Raw genomic sequence first — 17386 nt, 5'->3', positions numbered from 1 at the left:
GGGAAAAACAATATGAAAAATGTCTGAAAAAAAAGTTTGAAAAATGTTGGTAAAAAAAGTCTAAACAATGTCTGAAAAGGGTAAAAAAAAACAACAAAAAAAACATTTGAAAAACAGTTTGAAAAATGTTGGAAAAAAAAGTATGAAAAATGTTGAAAAAACAAAAGTCTGAAACAATGTCCATAAAAAAAAGTCTGAAAAAAAAGTTTGAAAAATGTGGGTAAAAAAAGTCTAAACAATGTCTGAAAAGGGTAAAAAAAAAAAAGTCTGAAAAATGCCTGAAAAAAAAGTTTGAAAAATGTTGGGAAAAAAAAGTCTGAAAACATTTTTGAAAAATGTTGGAAAAAAAAAGTATGAAAAATGTCCGTAAAAAAAAAAAAATCGGAAAAATGCCTGAAAAAAAAGTCTGGAAAAAAAAGTTTGAAAAAAGTTGGGAAAAAAAAGTCTGAAAAGTTGTCCGTAAAAAAAAAATGTCTGAAAAATGTCTGAAAACATTTTTGAAAAATGTTGGAAAAAAATGTCTGAAAAAATGTCCGTAAAAAAAAAAATGTCTGATTTGATTCATTAAATAGTTGACAACTAATCAATTAATCGTGGCAGCTCTACTAGATTTTGTCATTTGTGTATGTTATTGTCTTAACCTTGATGCAGGGAATACTGACTTTATAGCTAATTCACACGTGTCTCTGGATGTATGAAAAGTAAAGCACGTGGACCTCCTCATATTTGAGAATGAAGCTACTTTCTTTTCTCATTTTCTCTTGCAAGCAGGCAAAAATAACCCTGAATATATTTCTTGCCATCTCCGCTCTCACGACGGAGGAGAAGAAAAATCAATGGTTCTTCCCTGAGTGGGTGCAAACTCACAACAACCCACGACTAGAACAAAGAAACAGACGACAAGCGGAAATGCAGCACGGTGGAAAATAACTTTAATAAAACTCCTATGAAAACAAAAACCAGCAAAACAATAAAAGCCTGTACATTTGACAATATCCAGTGTCTGAGACTGTTGAAGGCTAGTGGTGCGAAGTACAGCTGCATCACACATAAACCGACAGAGAGAAACCATTATAGGCTTAGGCCTGGGCCTAAGGTTTCATATAATAAGATATGGTTCATATACTCGGATATTGCACGAAGATCAAACACAGATGCAGATGCTGAGGAGCACCGTATGTGGAAACGAGGAAGTAGCTTTGCATCGCAGTGTAATGTCCCTACTGATAAACCCCGCCCACACCGGCCCAAGACTCCGCCCACACCTGCTCGTATAAAAACAAATAAAAAGAGAGCGGCACATATTTTCACATTCAATTCAGACACAGATAATAATTAAAAACACAATATGAACAATGAAATTACCAAACAGATGCTTTTTGTTTTGGTCCTAACATGTTAAAAGCATTATTCCTCGGAGAGTTCATTCGTCGTGGTCGCTACTAGCATGAGCGGGATGGCGCCTTTAAAGGCCGACATCCTTTTAGACTTTAAGACAAGTTGGCTAGTGATAACTCACACTTTGTCCAATAATGCTCTTGATTTGAAAATCTTTGAAAGAAACATTGTCATTTCAAAATAAAAGAAACAAAAATATAAAGTGTTTAGTTCATTAAAAGACTCGTCTGTGTCTTTCTGAAAACATTCCAGTGTTCAAATGAACTGAGATTCAAACCGTGGACCATCCTTTTCTCTAATCTTTCATCATTATTTCCCTCGTGTGGACTCGTAAAGTAGTCTGGCACATAGACGTCTCGTGATAAATTCTTAAATGGCAAAAGAAAACTCATTAAAAAATACAATCTTCCCGCAGTTTTGAGGCACACTTTGAGGCAGCGGGAGCGAGGGTGTTAAGATGCACTTCCTGTGGCCGTTGTGCACATTGTTTTAAGACATGGGGGTCAGACGTTTTCCGGTCCCGCCCTTTTCCACACCCATCTGTTATCTCCGCCGTACTTAAAGCAGTTTTGGGGCGTGGTCAAACCATGCGCCCCGTCAGAGTCCATACACGCCGAGTTTCAAGTCCGTCTGACATAATTCATCCACTGCAGAACATGATTTTTGCTGCCAGCCCGCTCCGTAGGGACAGCTCATTATTTAGTGTGGGCAGAGTGGGCGCTTCAGTTCCCTTCCTTTGGCTGTGTGCTCCATCAGCTGTCGCTGTGCAAACTTGCATTGACTTTACCCACCATGACTCCACAGAAATGTCACAAGACCATGAATATATTCAGGAGGCACCGAGCCAGAGTGCTGCAAGGCGAGGAGGGATGCAGTAAGTTAAGGGTGCAGCGTAGCTGAACTGTTTGGGAGAGTATGTACAGTATCTGGGGGGGGAATCTGCTCGTGTTTGGTTGATGTTCTGCTAGATTCCCTTCTTTAATTCAGGGTGGCGGTCACCCCGTCACACCTTTCCCCTCCCGCACACTCACACACACACACTCCTTCACCGTGTCCTCTCCACCCTGGTACCCCCGGCCTTTGAGGGATCTCAGCTGCTCTAGGAGCGGTTGTCTTTGGCCACGTTGTGGGCCATCCAGTTGACTTTGGTTGTCCAGCTCTCTCTCAGGGCCTCGTCGAACTTCTGGCGGAACTGCTTCAGCGCGTCGTCATCGGTTTTACCCAGAGCCAGAGAGTCCTGAGGAGGGAGGGAGTGAAGGAGAGGAGGAGGAGGAGGAAGAGGAGGAGGATTAGTCGTGACGAAGTTGATGCAATGGACACAGAATGTGTTAAATATTTGCAGCTAGCTGCTAATAAAATACAGTGGAAACCGCTTATATGGATCTAAAAGCTTGAGACAGAATCATTCCTATACAAATACTCTTTAAATCGGACATGGGACTAATGTTAGATGAATTTGTTTGTTTTGATTTTTACTTTACTCTCTGAGAAACTCTGAGATTTAAGGTGATTTAAACGTTCAAACATCACAGTCAAAGGAACAATAAGCAAAACCCATTTTTGAGTGGAGAGAGACTTTTAAAAACAACATTTTGACACTACAAAGTTGTACCAAGTACTAAGACTCCATGAGTCTACATGGTATGTAATCTCACGTGAGGTTTGTTTAAGTGAACTTCATAACTATTAATAACTATATGTTCTGTTTCTTCTCCCCCACATCTTTTCTCTCTGGAGGAGTTGAGTTGTCAAACAAGACGAAGCTGAAGAGACGCACAAAATAAACATACTGAAGATGTCCTGTGATAAGATTCGCTGGTGGTTTAAAAAATCTGTCGTTGCTGAGAAATCATCAGTTTATGAGGTGTAGATTTTTACATGGAGGTGCTGATTATCAGCTTTCTTTCACACTGATTGACATTTTACATGTATATAAACTGTGTGTGTGTGTGTGTGTGTGATACCTTTAAGTACTGGATGTCTTTGACCGAGGTGAGCTCAGGCAGTCCAGCAGTCAGCATGAGGGCAAACAGTGTGATGAAGAGGTTCCCGTTCTTCCTCAAGACCAGATAGGCTTCCTCACAGTACTGACGGAAACTACAAGACCAACAAAGACACACTTTAGTATTTCTGAAATAATACAGTAAAGTGTCAACGGTTATTTAGATTCATAATGATGGGCATTGTGAAGGAATTTTCTGGCAATTCCTCTTTGCTTGGTCGGGAGGTCAGAGAGTTTCTCAGAGGGTCCCTCTGTTGACATTATTGGGTTGGATTCCTGTCTAGGGGAGCCACCGTTATCTGTACAGCTGTGTCTGTAGTAGGGACCGTAGAGCCAGTCGATGGGGCAACCAGGGTCAGAGATGCCAGAGGAGCCGAGTAAGTCAAAACATGATAAGGGTAAAGCACTAAGCACCAGGGAGGAAGGGCAGAGTTGTGAGGCTTTCACGCAGAGAGCACCTCAATGGTGGAGACCTGACAATTGCTCCTTGATCAAGCTTCAATAAACCTTCTGTGTAAGACATCAACAGCTCCGGGGCCTCTTCCATGTTATTGAGTTAACTTGTGTATCAGAAATTCCACCACAGTCATGACGTTAATCTTAACTACACCATTAAGAAAAAGAAAAGAAAATTGTTAGTATTAAGGTGGAAGCCTCCCCGTAAACTAATATATTTCCCAATGGATTCTCTCATTATACCTCATCTGATTATCTCTCTGTAACTCGCTATAGTTTGACTAATATAATTTTTTTAATTTATTTATTTGCTTCTACTTTTATTTTTACCTTTATGTATATATACATATTTTTTTCTGTAATTTTCTGTATATATTTATGTATTCTTATATATATTTTTTCCCTCCCCTTTTTTTTTTTTTTACATATATACAGGTGTTTATATATGACATAATGTATATAGGTGCATGTCATACGAAACGGTGTATGAGAATACGTTGTTACCACACGAGTGAATTATGTGTTTTATGTTTCTGAACTGAGGAGTAAATAAACCAGAAAATATTCACATTTAAGAAGCAGGAATCAGAGAAATTTTACTGTTTTTTTCTTAAAACAATTACTCAAACTGATTAATTGATTATCAAAACAGTTGTCGATTAATTTAATAGTTGTAAACTAAACGATTAATCGTTGTAGCTCTAATAGGGGGGCATTCAATTATGTTGGGTATCTCTTTTATGGCCCAAACAAAGGCATATATATCCATCAATCTGGTCACACAGTTCAATTAATTTAATGGCAACACAATCAACTGTGTGAAATTAATATAACTATGATATTTCTAATTGAATTGTATGATAAAAGGTAGCAGTTTTAATTTGGCTTTACTTCCAAATGAGTAGATTCCAGCAGGAATACATATATACTGTATATGTACACAGAGAGATTATCTTATAATAAAAATCTAAAATTTTATACATAAAGAATTTACGCCCTCAATGTCAATGTATTTACATTCTATTGTTTATATGTGAGTCTTTGCTTTGGCAACATGTTTGACCCATAAGAGGGAGAGAGAGAAATAAAAGAGGAACAAACCTGCCAAACTTCTCTGTGTATCCCGTCTTGCCCTGCTGTATGACGTGGATGAAGTCGTGCGTGAGGATGAATGGTACGCGCTCCCTCTTGATGCCAAACTTGGACTTGAAGTTGCCCAGGATGTGGCCGAAGTCTATGTGGAAGAGCTGACAGAGGAAAGGGCCAATCAGTGAGCATCGTGAAACCAGACTGCATGTTTATACAGATTAAAAAAACACAATAGTTTGTCCAACCTGTCCGGTGCTGCGGACCATGATGTTGTCACTGTGGCGGTCTCCGATGCCCAGGACGTAGGTGGCTACACAGTAGCCTGCACATGACAGAGTGAACTCCTCGATGGCTCGTTCAAGAGCATCGCTGTCGATACGAAACATACGCAGGACACATTTAAGCACTTTTATTTCTCTTGATTCTCTTCTAAGCTGTAACGCATCATGTTGATGCTCAACATGCAGCTACGTAAAGGTTCATTTAATCATCGTCTTACCCAGTGTTCCTCTCTTTGAGCCAGTTGAGCAGAGCGTCCTTGTTGAAGGCGGCGGCTGCTGCCACGTTGCTGCTGGTCAGCTGGATGTTGGCAATCGTGTCCGCTGATGAGACGACCTCGATCAGCCCTGCCCGGTCACCTGTCGCTAGGCAACCATACGGTACGATTCTGCATAGGTAGAGATAGAGAAGCAAAGGGCTTAATGAGATGAACTGGAATATCAACAACATGTGGCAGGAATAACAACTCAGGTGTAAACTTTTTTAAAGCAGCAAAAAAATGGTCAAAACCATAGAATTAAAAATTCCAGTCTATAATGTATATAGTATATCAACATAGAATTGAATTGAATAGATCGGCCCCATTGTCACAGACACCCGATCCAGCTGTTTGAGTCAGTATCGGCCCGATGTCCGATCCAGTATCTGTATAGTTGCATCCCTAACCTACTGTAATAAATATCAGATGTAGTAGAACCGATTTTTGTTAAATATATTTCAACATACAAATGAAAACAGTCCCCAAAAACAACCCAAATATCTGTGCCACACGAAAGCAATAATCTGATTTGGGTCATTTGGCCAGGCAGTGCAAATGTAGATCCAGTTCCAGTCTTATGTATTCATGAGGTTAAGATGCCGTGGCTTATGTGATATATATGTCAGACAGTATATAATATCATACGGTTAACCTGGAGTTGAGCCAGATGGGAACATTATGGCGAAGCACATGCGGTGATTACATGACGGCGTGCAGGTCAGCCAGATGACACATTCTCTACTCAATTCACTTTAACTTTTTCTTTCTTTCCCCAAAGATGGCAGCAGGTCTTCGTTTAGCAGGATGCAGAATGACGTGACATCTTCCCCTTTCCTTACTGACAAAGTGTCCCCAAGTCTCATCTATCAGACAGCATGAACCCATTGCTCAAAGCGGACTCAATTTCTAGATTTCATTTGCAGTTTGACTAATGGAGACCAAATGCCAGATTTTACTCTACTTGATGGGTGTTGAGTTTAAATAAAGAAAAATGACTGCAGATAGTCGACAAGTGAGGATATGTGTGCGGTGAAATACATCAGCAAGAAATCACAGAACAAACTCACATCCACCACATCATAGTGGTTTCATTACATTGTCCCTCCCTTCATTCACAATGTCCCATCGCTGTGTTCGAACTCCGAACCCACGTCCCTGTAATCTGAAGCTCAACTGTCAAAACAACCCTCTCCACTGCTCAGCTCCAGATGTGTCGGCGTATGACGAAGGGAGAAAAAGGGGATTGTAAAAGTGCGAAAGTGTGGATTTGATTAGGATGTAATGCAGATATCGTACGTGTGTGTGTGTGTGTGTGTGGATGTCTAGGGTGTAAAAGGGTCGGAGGTCAAACTAGCATGGGGTAATTTAGTGTCTCCCCTCCTCTGCTGCGACCCACCAGAGCTTCCCCTTCCCTACAGAGAGCAGGAACAAACAAGCTCCACAAAGTCTGTCTGTTTAGGCACACAAAAAACTCACCTGAGGTCCAGATTAGCCTCCTTCCACAGCAGATCCATTAACCTCAAAATCTGGAGGGTCAACATGTCTTGCCTTAGGTCTAGGAAAAGGGAAAAGAGTTCTCTTAATATGGTATTTTTGATCATTTTTATCTATTCTCGAGCTGTAAAAAATGGTTAAAGATGGAAAGTGATTTCAATCCCTCATCATCATGACCTTGCAGTATCTCAACCCCTCCTCCCACCCTCTTCTCTCTTTCATACCCTCCTTCCCAAACCTCCCTCCACCCAGTCTTTTCATTTCTCCTACCATCTCCATTCTTGAAGATGATTCCCAACGTGTCTCCCCCCAGCAGCTTGTTGTTGTAAACAATCCAGAGTGGCTTCATCTTAGAGTCCATGTACCGACACTTCTCCACACTGATGGGAGAATGAGAGAGAGAGAGAGACAAGAGAATGATGCATCGTGAAATAGAGGAGAAAAAGCTTAACCGGATCTGAAACAGTATCGTCTTACTTCATGCCAGACAGCAGGATGTTGGGGTTTAGAGGAGAGTGAAGGTCTGACAGAGTCTCTGAGTAGCCACTCTGCCTCAGACAAGTCATCATGGCCTCCTTGGTCAACATCGCCTCCTTGGTCTTACTCCGAGCGTTCTTGATGGTTCCCAGCTTAATTAGCTCGTTCACTGACTTTAGCTTACTCAGGGCTTCCACCTGGTACGGTCAAAACAAGGGACATGCAACAGAAACAGTTGTGGATGTTGGAGCAATATTTCATAATTTCTTATACCAACAAAACCTAGGAATGATTCATCCCTGTTGGAGACAACTGAGCTCATTCGGGTACTTATCCATAGTCAGTGTATTACCTACCGTAGAAGACCAAAGCAGTGTACTGCTGTGGACGGGGGAGGCAGCAAAACGGATTTTAGACACCTAAAAAACTCTGTATATCAGTTTAAGTGTACGCTATACTTAGAATGTTTTCGCTGGTGTGACTTGCCGTGAGACAGCTTTACAGTCTATGTTTCCAACGGGGAACTGAAGCGGTATCTATGCTCTCGACAAAGCAGCCAGACTCCATTGAAAAAAAACTCCATAATGTTACCTTGCAGAACACAGGAGTTGCTGGTCTTGCTGCTGGTGGCTTTGAAGAGAGCATAGATGGATACAACGGCTTCAGTTCCCCGTCAGAAAGGTCTGTCTGACAGCAAGGTAAAGCAGCGAAAATATTCTAAATATAGCGTACGCTTAAACTGATATTGTTTCTTTTAGGTGGGTCTTTCTTTAAGGTGGTTAAAATACGTTTTGCTGCCGGTCCCGTCCACAGCAGTACATTACTTTGTTTTCGTGTGGTAACTCCTGTCTGCTTCTCCAAACTGGCGGCGTGCCGACCGTCATCTACTGTAGGTAATACACTGACTATGAATAAGTCCCTCATACAACCCCACTTCAAAACACCACGAACTATCCCTTTAACAGACTATGTCAGCATTGTCTTCCAAACAGGAAAGTGGCCAGAGAAATGATGAGGAAGTAGGAGGAAGTAGGAGGAAGCGTCCACGGGGGTGACTGTCAGAATGAACACTGTAGAGGGCAAAGGTCAGAGGGCAGGAGGGTGATGCTGCTGTCGCTGTGACGGGCTAAAAATACCATAAATCTAGTCCTGCCGGGGTTTGACAATAGACCAGAGCTATTCTGGTTCTTGAGTAAGGACCAGTAGAGTAAAAGTCTGAAGCGTAGCTATGGAACTGAGGAACAGGACATAACCGCTAGAGGCAAACAGAGGCAAACTGTGAGCATGAGACAAGAGGTAAAACAGATTGTGTGTGTGTGTGTGTGTGTGTGTGTGTGTGTGTGTCCTACCTGTTTCTTTAGAACCTCAATATGAGGGATGCTGCCTCTACAGTAGGCTTCCAGCATGAGGGCAAACTGGACTGAAACAGCTGGCATGTGGATCTCCGACCTGCAGAGGGCAGCAGAGCAGCCACAATCAGAAGAGAAACCTCATGACTCAACTGTAGCACAACTGTGCGAAACTACACGTGTGCACACATGTATATACACACACGTGTCCGTACACACCGTAGGTGCCAGAAGAGGAAGTGTCCTATCTTGCGGTTCCCCTGGGCGCGCTCCAGCAGGAAGTGGGTGAGGGCGCAGTCATAGTAGGGCTCATAACGTAACACCTGCACCAACTGTAGCAAGTACTGAGACAGCTCCTCGTCACTGGAGAGGGGAGAGAGGAGGGAGGGGCGTGAGAAGAGACAGCACACAGCACTATCGACTGACATTCATTCACAAATATAGTGATTTATAATAAAATAAAACAGCAAGGGAATGCAAAGGCGTAACTATGGTATAGACATTAGGGGGGTCCCAATGAGATTCCTCCCCCAGAAATAAAAAAAAAAATGTTTTATGTTATCATGCTGTTTAGCTAAGTGTATAAAGAACAGTGTACGATGTAAAGTCATCTGAAACTATATAGGTATCTTAAAAGGTATAGGTTAAAATAAGGAAAATAAATAGGAAATAATGAGGCGGATCAGTTGACAGGGTTCATAAAATGATATGTTTAACAAAGCTACTGTATATTGGGGGGAACAGATTGGTATTTTCTTAGTATTGCGGGGGACACGACCCCACCGAAGAATGCGTGGTTACGCCCTAGAGGAAATGTAAGAGTGCACAAGATTACAGTGGATGATTTATGAATGTAAGAGCTTGAATATGAGACGAAGACAAACAGAGAAGGATCCACTGGATTATATAAAAATGTTTGTGTGGGTGGTTACACATGTTTACCTCATGTCACGCAGACAGCCCACAGCATATTCTCTGACATACTGGTCCGGGTAGTTGAAGTCCAGAAGCTCCAGAGCGTCTCTGGGACTCAGTTTGGGCCAGATCTGAAGCAGTGCCTGGAGCTGAGACACACACAGACAGATACCCAGACGTTTAATCAGAGTTACATACATACAGTCCTTGTGTAGCTCAGTGAATAGAACTTTTATTATGAATGTTTGATTAGCCTTGGGATCACCCACATGGCTCTTACAGTAATAATAATTGTGTTCATGGTTTTCTTTTCTGTGAACACATTTAAGTTGATCAGGAGTGAAATTAATACTTTATGTTTAGATGGCTTCTGATGGTGCACTGAAGCGACCGCTCCAAAGTAAACGTGTCTCTCCACAAGTAGCATGCAGGTGTGATGTAACCAAACGATCTCTACGTAGAGCAGTTGGTTCATTACCGAGGCACCATTTCAGTTGAATTTAACTTTAAGAAGGCATGCTAATTTCATGAAAAGAACGTAAATTATGGTTTGAAACAATATTTAAAATATTTTTTATTCTAAGGCTGATTAAGTAAAACCTGATAGTGATGGTAGTTTTCTGTCAATTTAAGGTATTTAAATGAAATAAAACTATTCTGTTCTCAAAGTTGGATGTATATAACTTTGCAGCTGGATTATCACATTTGATCCCGTGAGAATCGCAAATGACACAGCTCTCTCAGACTTCTCAGATTTTTGACATGAAAAGCTCAAAGAATCGCAGGGAGAAGAGCGATTTAACTATAAAACTTGCGAGTACTGTTCGGCTCATACAGATAATGTCACATGCAAAGTACACTAGGGCTGTCCTCAACCAAAGAAATTCTTAGTCGACTAAAACTCATACAATTTTGTTGACTAATCGATAAGTTGATTTAATCGGCAGGTCTGTAAAACTGAGTTTTTCACAAAGAATCACACAAAACCAGAGATGTGCTCATAAATTTCTTAGAAATAAGTCATTCAGGATGAAAAAAAGCATAAAAACGACTAAAGAAATCTTAGTTAAGACCAAAATGACCAATTAGTTGACTATTTAACGAAGAGGGGGCAGCTTGAAAGCACACTTTTCTTTTTTAGCCTGTAACAATGTAAAAAAACAGTAAACTACTTTTACTTTCATGAATGCATTGTACACTGAAAAGAAGTGTTTTTGTCACATTAAAACGCATAAACAGTGATGGCTAACCTGGGCCATGTCCTCATGTTTGCTCCACTTGACGGAGAGTAGCAGCTTGGGCAGCGACTGAGGGAAATTCTCTCTGCAGTCGTAGCGTAGTGTCCAGATCAGATCCTTCTCATTTTCACACAGCTGAGAGAGCGGGTCACGCTCCATGATCTCCTTCAGCTCTATGTGGAACTTCTTACCCCCACGACCCTGAGAGAAATAATGAGGAAGAAAGAATGGTTAGAAGAGGATGAAGAAGAGGTACAGGGTATAAATCAGAAATCAATCGACTCCAAAGTGTGCAAAATGCTGCAGCGAGACTTCTAATAAAACTGGCTGCCGATTGGTTTTAGGATTGATTTTAAGATTTTACTTTTAAAGCCCAAGAATATATATCTGAGCTGTTGTCCGTTTACCAACCAGAGCGCAGCCTGAGATCCTCAGGCAAGAACTAGCTGACTGTTCCCACATCAAGCTTAAAAACTAAAGGAGACCGAGCATTTGATTGATTATTGTTGTGTTTTATGTGTCTGTTGTAAAGCACTTTGTAACATGAGTTTTGATAAGTGCTATATAAATAAACTTTTTTATTATAGAGGAGAGAAAGAGGTGAGAGGAGGATGAGGGAGATTGGAAGAGGAGCCGGGACGACGAGGAGCAGTGACTGTAAAGAACCACAAGATGGCAGCAAAGCATCCAGCAATTTCTACATCAACTGCCTTGAATGCAACTCATCACACTCCACAAACCAAGGCCTAACATTGTCTCTGTTTAAAACAAGCTGTATGATTCAAAAGGAAGGGACTCATACAAACTTTCTTTACAGATGAATAATATTAGACAAACTGTGTAAACTGATGCACAAATTGAGATACAGTAAAAAATAAACAGAGTTGTAGTCGGTGCTAATCCCTTGTTTCACACACACACCTCATATTAAAGTGGTGCGTTCAGGCATGCCCTCCACATAACACAGGATTACGTAACCGGCTGCAACACGCCCAGGAGTGGGTTTATAGTTGAGGGGCGGTGAGGCAGGAAAACGTACAACAAGTAATCTGATTAAAGTCTCTAGTTTTGAAGGGAACTGAAATATTTTCGCAGCAACACCCTGCCAAAGTGATAACAATGGGTTTCCAGGGAAACTAGCAGCGAGAGATTACAAACTGGTGGTGTGTGACTGTTAAAAGTGTGTGTGAGGGGGAGAGGCAGAGAGAAATGATGCTGCATTCGTTACATGCCGACTTCAAATATGTGTCTTTATTTTACCCTTGTATGTATTCTGAATGCATTATTCTCTCCTCACTGTACATGAACTTACCATGGGTACGCTGTCACTTGCTCCGGCGATCTCTGCAGCTTTTTCCAGTATCTGCAAGAAAACGTAAGTGAGCACCGTATGAGTGAAGACACTGATGGAGCGCATTAGGCAGGCCGAGCACGTCCTGATCCTCTCGTGCTAACAGCCACCACTTCATCATAATCACTAGGTACTGTTATGAAGAGAAGCACTAAGGCACTGCAATGTCAACTGCAGTCAAACATAGTCATGTTGGCATGTTTGAGTGCATGGCTGAAGATTATTTGTTCATGTTTATCACAAATGTAAGCTTATCCACTGGTTTCTATGAATGGGACTGAGCACAATGACTGCCAGCTGTCTGACCTTGTCGAAGGGAGGGAAGATGATGGACTGTGACGAGTACTCTGGGAAGTTGATGTGCAGCGCTGTAGCGTTCTCAGTGTACGGGTTGGTCTGAATGGTTCCTATGGGGTTCAGCATCTCTTCAAGTTCATCTGAGTGAGACACACAAAGACACACGTTAAGTCACATGCATTAGAAGAAGCTCATCTTACCCTAGTTTAATCGGATTAGAAGCAGGGATGGGCATACTTGAGTACTCAATTTGGACATCAGTATAAGTTCAATATATAGAATAGTCACTTTTTTTTGCTTTGTAAAAAAGCCCATATAATAAATAAGGCTGTCAAAGTTAACACGATAATAACGCGTTAACGCAAATTTGTTTTAATGCCACTAATTTCTTTAACGCATTAATGCAACTTGAAATTGTATGATTGTAGCGGGCTCAGTTTAAAAGCTAGAGTGAAGATACTGGCATCATATGAAACTAGAAAACCTGAGGAATCCATCGGTATCAACCAGGTTATAATAGATTGTTGTGAAGGAGGCTAAATAACGCTCCAAACTTGCGCACAATTTTGGTGAGGAAATATGGGCATGGTCATTTTCAAAGGGTCCCCAACAACTACGAGAGTGGAGAAGATGTAGGAGGAAAGCGTGTTGAAGCAGAGGGCTGGTCTGCAAAGTGCTGACATGGTAGCTATTACTACGGACTCGTTTTTTTTTTGTGAGTTATAATTATTTAATGCATGTACTCTAATATGGAACTTAAAATGCCCATCCCTAATTAGTAGATATGATAGGTATACCAGGAAAGGAAGACCAGCAGTGCAGGATGATGTCTCCAGTCTTCAGCTGGCCTTTGTAGTCAAACACCATTGTGTTGACCCAAGCTATCGGGTAGTGCTGCATCACACAGAGAAAAAAAAGTTAAATTAATCATTCGTCAATGATCTAATAAAGATGGTGTACATGTGTGGAAACTGAAGAAGCCTTTATTACTTTTTAGGCTCATATTTGACCCAATGCAAACTGCAGAGAGTGCAGCTTCAAGCCTGATTCTTACCACTTTCCCTGCTTTGCGGATGGTCTGGTACTTGTTTATGTGAGCGTTTTTGGTGGACTTCTGCTTCTTGACCTTATCCATGATGGCGTAGATGGCAAAGCAGAGGCGGGTCATGCGCGGCAGGTCAGAGACGGAGAGGTCGAACTCCAGCGTGCTCTCTTTCCACGTGTGGTCTGAGCGTCCGCAGCTCTCGCTGCTCACCGCCGGCTTGCAGAGCAGCTCCGTGCCGTGGAAGAGCCCTGCCCTCACCTGGACCTGGGCGGGAGGGAGGGGGGTATGGCATCATTTCTTTTTTATCTTGTGTTAAATTTACTTATTCACAAGCTAGCCTGCTTCAACTCCAACTTGCTTTGAAACTCAACATGCAGATTAAATGTCTTTCATGACATCCTTACATGATTTATGTTTATGTATTAACTTTTCCATAGCTTTAGCTGTGCGTTGCTACTATAAGTGTGAACAACTGTGCAGGCAGGTTTTAAGCGTGCAGTGACATATTAACAGGAATATAAATGACATGTTTTATGGATATAGCTAAAGCGAGAGTTTACCTTGGCAGTCTCCTCCGCGTTCACCTTGCTGCCATTCACTAGGACTATCTTAAACGGGGTAGGCACTTTCCACACACACGTCTTTTCTTGCTGCAGAGAGAAGGTGAGAAGAGAAAGAGAGGCTTGCGATGAGTGAGCAGTATTAGCATAATGTACTGTTTGTACTTCACAACACAGCGCTTCTTCACACCCACCAGTTCTCCGCACACACACACACACATAAAAAAACACAAACAATGTGGGAGGTCAGGCAGGTCACTCTGATGTCAAGCCAAGTGGATTTGCGAGGGTCAGCAGTCAGCAGGGAAAAAAACAGCATCACATGACACCTAGAGTCTATGAACATGACTAACTAGCACACTTCCTGCTGTTTGCTGCCTCGGTCTTTGTGTGTGGATGTGTGTGTTTAAATGTTTGTGTGAGCAGGATAGTGTGTGTTATCTGTCTTGTCAGATAAAAGATTACATTTGTCTCTCAGCTCCATGTATGTACTGTATCCTCACAAAAACACCCTGTCCTTCTGTTCTCTTCTGTTGCTTTTTTTTCTTTTTTTCTTTTGGACCTATTATCGGTCAGATTTCCTACAGCACAACAGCATCCAATAACAGGCTCCTCTCCTGAAAATAAATCTCACATCCTGTCACATACAACCACACTTCTATGGTAAGCTTATTACAGTCTGACCAGAGTCTCTTCTGTCTCCTCCAATCTGCCTCCATTGCATTTGCACTGCTATACAGTTTATTTGTATTGTACCTAAAACAGTTACCAAGTGCTAAAGAAAATGACAGATACATAAAGCATTAGAAATACACAATCAGATTAAATTAGAATAGCTAAAACCGCAAACATCAACGAATCACAGATTCCATCCTAAGGAAGGGCCAAGCCATACTGGACTGTCCTGATCACCCTCTGCAGGAGGAGTTTGAGCTCCTATCTCCTAAGATACAAATATCTTTTGTTTGTCATGTTATCTCAGCCCCCAAGCACTTTATGTATTTTTTTTGCACTGTCTTCATTTGAAGTGATCTCGCTTTTGTACCGTTTGTCCCTGTGATCGTTCTAAATTGTTGCATTTATTGTCGCGATATACCGGTATTGATGATAACCGTGATATTTAAAATAATTATTTGTATTGTGTTAATAATACACATATGATAATATCATGTGTAAAGAACCCGGCAGCTTTAATAGCACACACCTAGAAGCCACTGTTGTAAATACAACTGGGGTCAAGAAATGTAACAGCCACTTCATGGCGTTACCACGGTGTTACACACAGTCTTGGAAACGGAGGAGTGAGTCACTGTCCCCTTAAAAGTTATCAGTAAAATTTCCGAATCAATTCTATTTGATCGTTAGAATATGTAGTCACTACAGGGAAACCAAAATTGGTGAAACTTGAGCTTTTTTTCTTAATCCCAGTTAAGACCTTGGCAGGTGAATCTTCAGCGTGCTGTAAACAGACGAGGTGTTACAGTAGTCTCGTCAGGAGGTGATGAAGGCTTCAATAACAGCTTTTCAGTGTGATGTGGAGAGAAAGAAAGGTGTAGTCTGACATATTTCTGTGTTGGTGAAAACAAGATTGAGCAAGTGGGGTTACAGAGAGGGAAAGTAGACCAAGTTTAGAGCTGAAATGATTAGTCAATTAATCCATTATTAATTGGCAACAATTTTGACCGATTACTGGTTTAAGTCAAAAACGCACACCACATAATCGTGACTGATTGAATATTTTGGGGTTTTGCAGTATTGGTCAAACAAAACAAGACACTTAAAGGCATGATCTTGGGAATCTTTCACAACTTTTGGACATTTGAAATGAAAATAATTATTAGTTTCAGCCCTAACCAACTATAAAGACAATATACACTCACCGGCCACTTTATTAGGCACGCCTGTTCAATTGCTTGTTAACACAAATAACTAATCAGCCAATCACATGGCAGCAACTTAATGCATTTAGGCATCTAGAGGTGGTGAAGACGACTTGCTGAAGTTCAAACCGAGCATCAGAAAGGGGATTTAAGTGACTTTGAACGTGGCATGGTTGTTGGTGCCAGACGGGCTGGTCTGAGTATTTCAAAAACTGCTGATCTACTGGGATTTTCACGCACAACCATCTGTAGGGTTTACAGAGAATGGTCCGAAAAAGAGAAAATATCCAGTGAGCGGCAGTTGTGTGGACGAAAATGCCTTGTTGATTTCAGAGGTCAGAGGAGAATGGGCAGAGTGGTTCGAGATGATAGAAAGGCAACAGTAACTCAAATAACCACTTGTTACAACCAAGGTATGCATAATACCATCTCTGAACGCACAACACGTCAAACCTTGAAGCAGATGGGCTACAGCAGCAGAAGACCACCCGGTACTAGCAAGGTGTACCTAATAAAGTGGCCGGTACTAGCACCGGCCACTTTATTAGGTACAAGGTGTACCTAATAAAGTGGCCGGTGCTAGTACCGGCCACTTTATTAGGTACACCTTGTACCTAATAAAGTGGCCGGTGAGTGTATTCATTTATCCAGGGCTTCATGGAAGACAAAAGGGTACCAGCTCACCTAAGATGGAGAAGCATGTATTATCATATTAAATTATTATTATTATTATTCAAAATATTTTTTGGGCATTTTCACCTCACTTACTGCATCTGGACATATTTTTACAGTAGGCCTGAATAAATCATAAATCATGATACACTGATTGTGACATTTTGTAATTCCTTGAGTTATTTTGTCCAGTGAGTATCACTCTGTACTCATCAAAGAAATGTGGAAGTGATGTAAAACTGGCGGCTGTGTTTACTGTAAACCGACCAAAATGTTTAATCATAAGGAGGTGACAGTAAGAACAAGTTATGAAGAAACCGTTTTAACCCTGTTATGATGTAATAAATAATAATAAAGTTAAGTTTCATATAATGATTCACACCTGTGATATTAACAGACTTTCCAAACCACACATGACCAGCCATCAACAGTCAGCATGACATCGGGCAATTAAACCGCAGGAGACTCGCTAACGAAGGCCAATTAAATTCAACCTGACATTTAAAATGTGGATGCACACATCGGGGAGTGATGTCATTGTGCACCTGCAGCAACAGCAGCAGCAGCGAGGAGCTAGCAATGTTTTCTGACAACGTGGCAAATGCTGGCACGGCAGTGCAGGCTT

General features: G+C 41.4%; 1 protein-coding gene across 2 annotated transcripts in view; it reads right to left on the bottom strand.

Annotated features, from left to right (window-relative positions):
• Window positions 1-910: 910 nt before the first annotated feature.
• The window catches only part of pik3cb (phosphatidylinositol-4,5-bisphosphate 3-kinase, catalytic subunit beta), a 64207-nt gene continuing 47731 nt past the window's right edge, over window positions 911-17386 (bottom strand). For both annotated transcript variants that reach the window (XM_074641291.1, XM_074641292.1), the window contains 17 exons: window positions 14210-14299; window positions 13659-13913; window positions 13402-13498; window positions 12614-12744; window positions 12269-12319; window positions 10969-11157; window positions 9746-9867; window positions 9023-9166; window positions 8804-8903; window positions 7455-7651; window positions 7248-7357; window positions 6960-7038; window positions 5445-5612; window positions 5191-5314; window positions 4958-5103; window positions 3363-3495; window positions 911-2635 (listed from right to left, as the gene is read on the bottom strand). In XM_074641291.1, coding sequence (XP_074497392.1) covers window positions 2498-2635; window positions 3363-3495; window positions 4958-5103; window positions 5191-5314; window positions 5445-5612; window positions 6960-7038; window positions 7248-7357; window positions 7455-7651; window positions 8804-8903; window positions 9023-9166; window positions 9746-9867; window positions 10969-11157; window positions 12269-12319; window positions 12614-12744; window positions 13402-13498; window positions 13659-13913; window positions 14210-14299 — 2274 coding nt within the window. In that variant the 3' untranslated portion in view covers window positions 911-2497. The remainder of the gene's footprint in view (window positions 2636-3362; window positions 3496-4957; window positions 5104-5190; window positions 5315-5444; window positions 5613-6959; window positions 7039-7247; window positions 7358-7454; window positions 7652-8803; window positions 8904-9022; window positions 9167-9745; window positions 9868-10968; window positions 11158-12268; window positions 12320-12613; window positions 12745-13401; window positions 13499-13658; window positions 13914-14209; window positions 14300-17386) is intronic.

This window comes from Sebastes fasciatus, chromosome 7 (assembly GCF_043250625.1).
Source record: "Sebastes fasciatus isolate fSebFas1 chromosome 7, fSebFas1.pri, whole genome shotgun sequence".
NCBI classification, from domain to species: domain Eukaryota; kingdom Metazoa; phylum Chordata; class Actinopteri; order Perciformes; family Sebastidae; genus Sebastes; species Sebastes fasciatus.
This window is presented reverse-complemented; position numbering and strand designations above follow the sequence as displayed.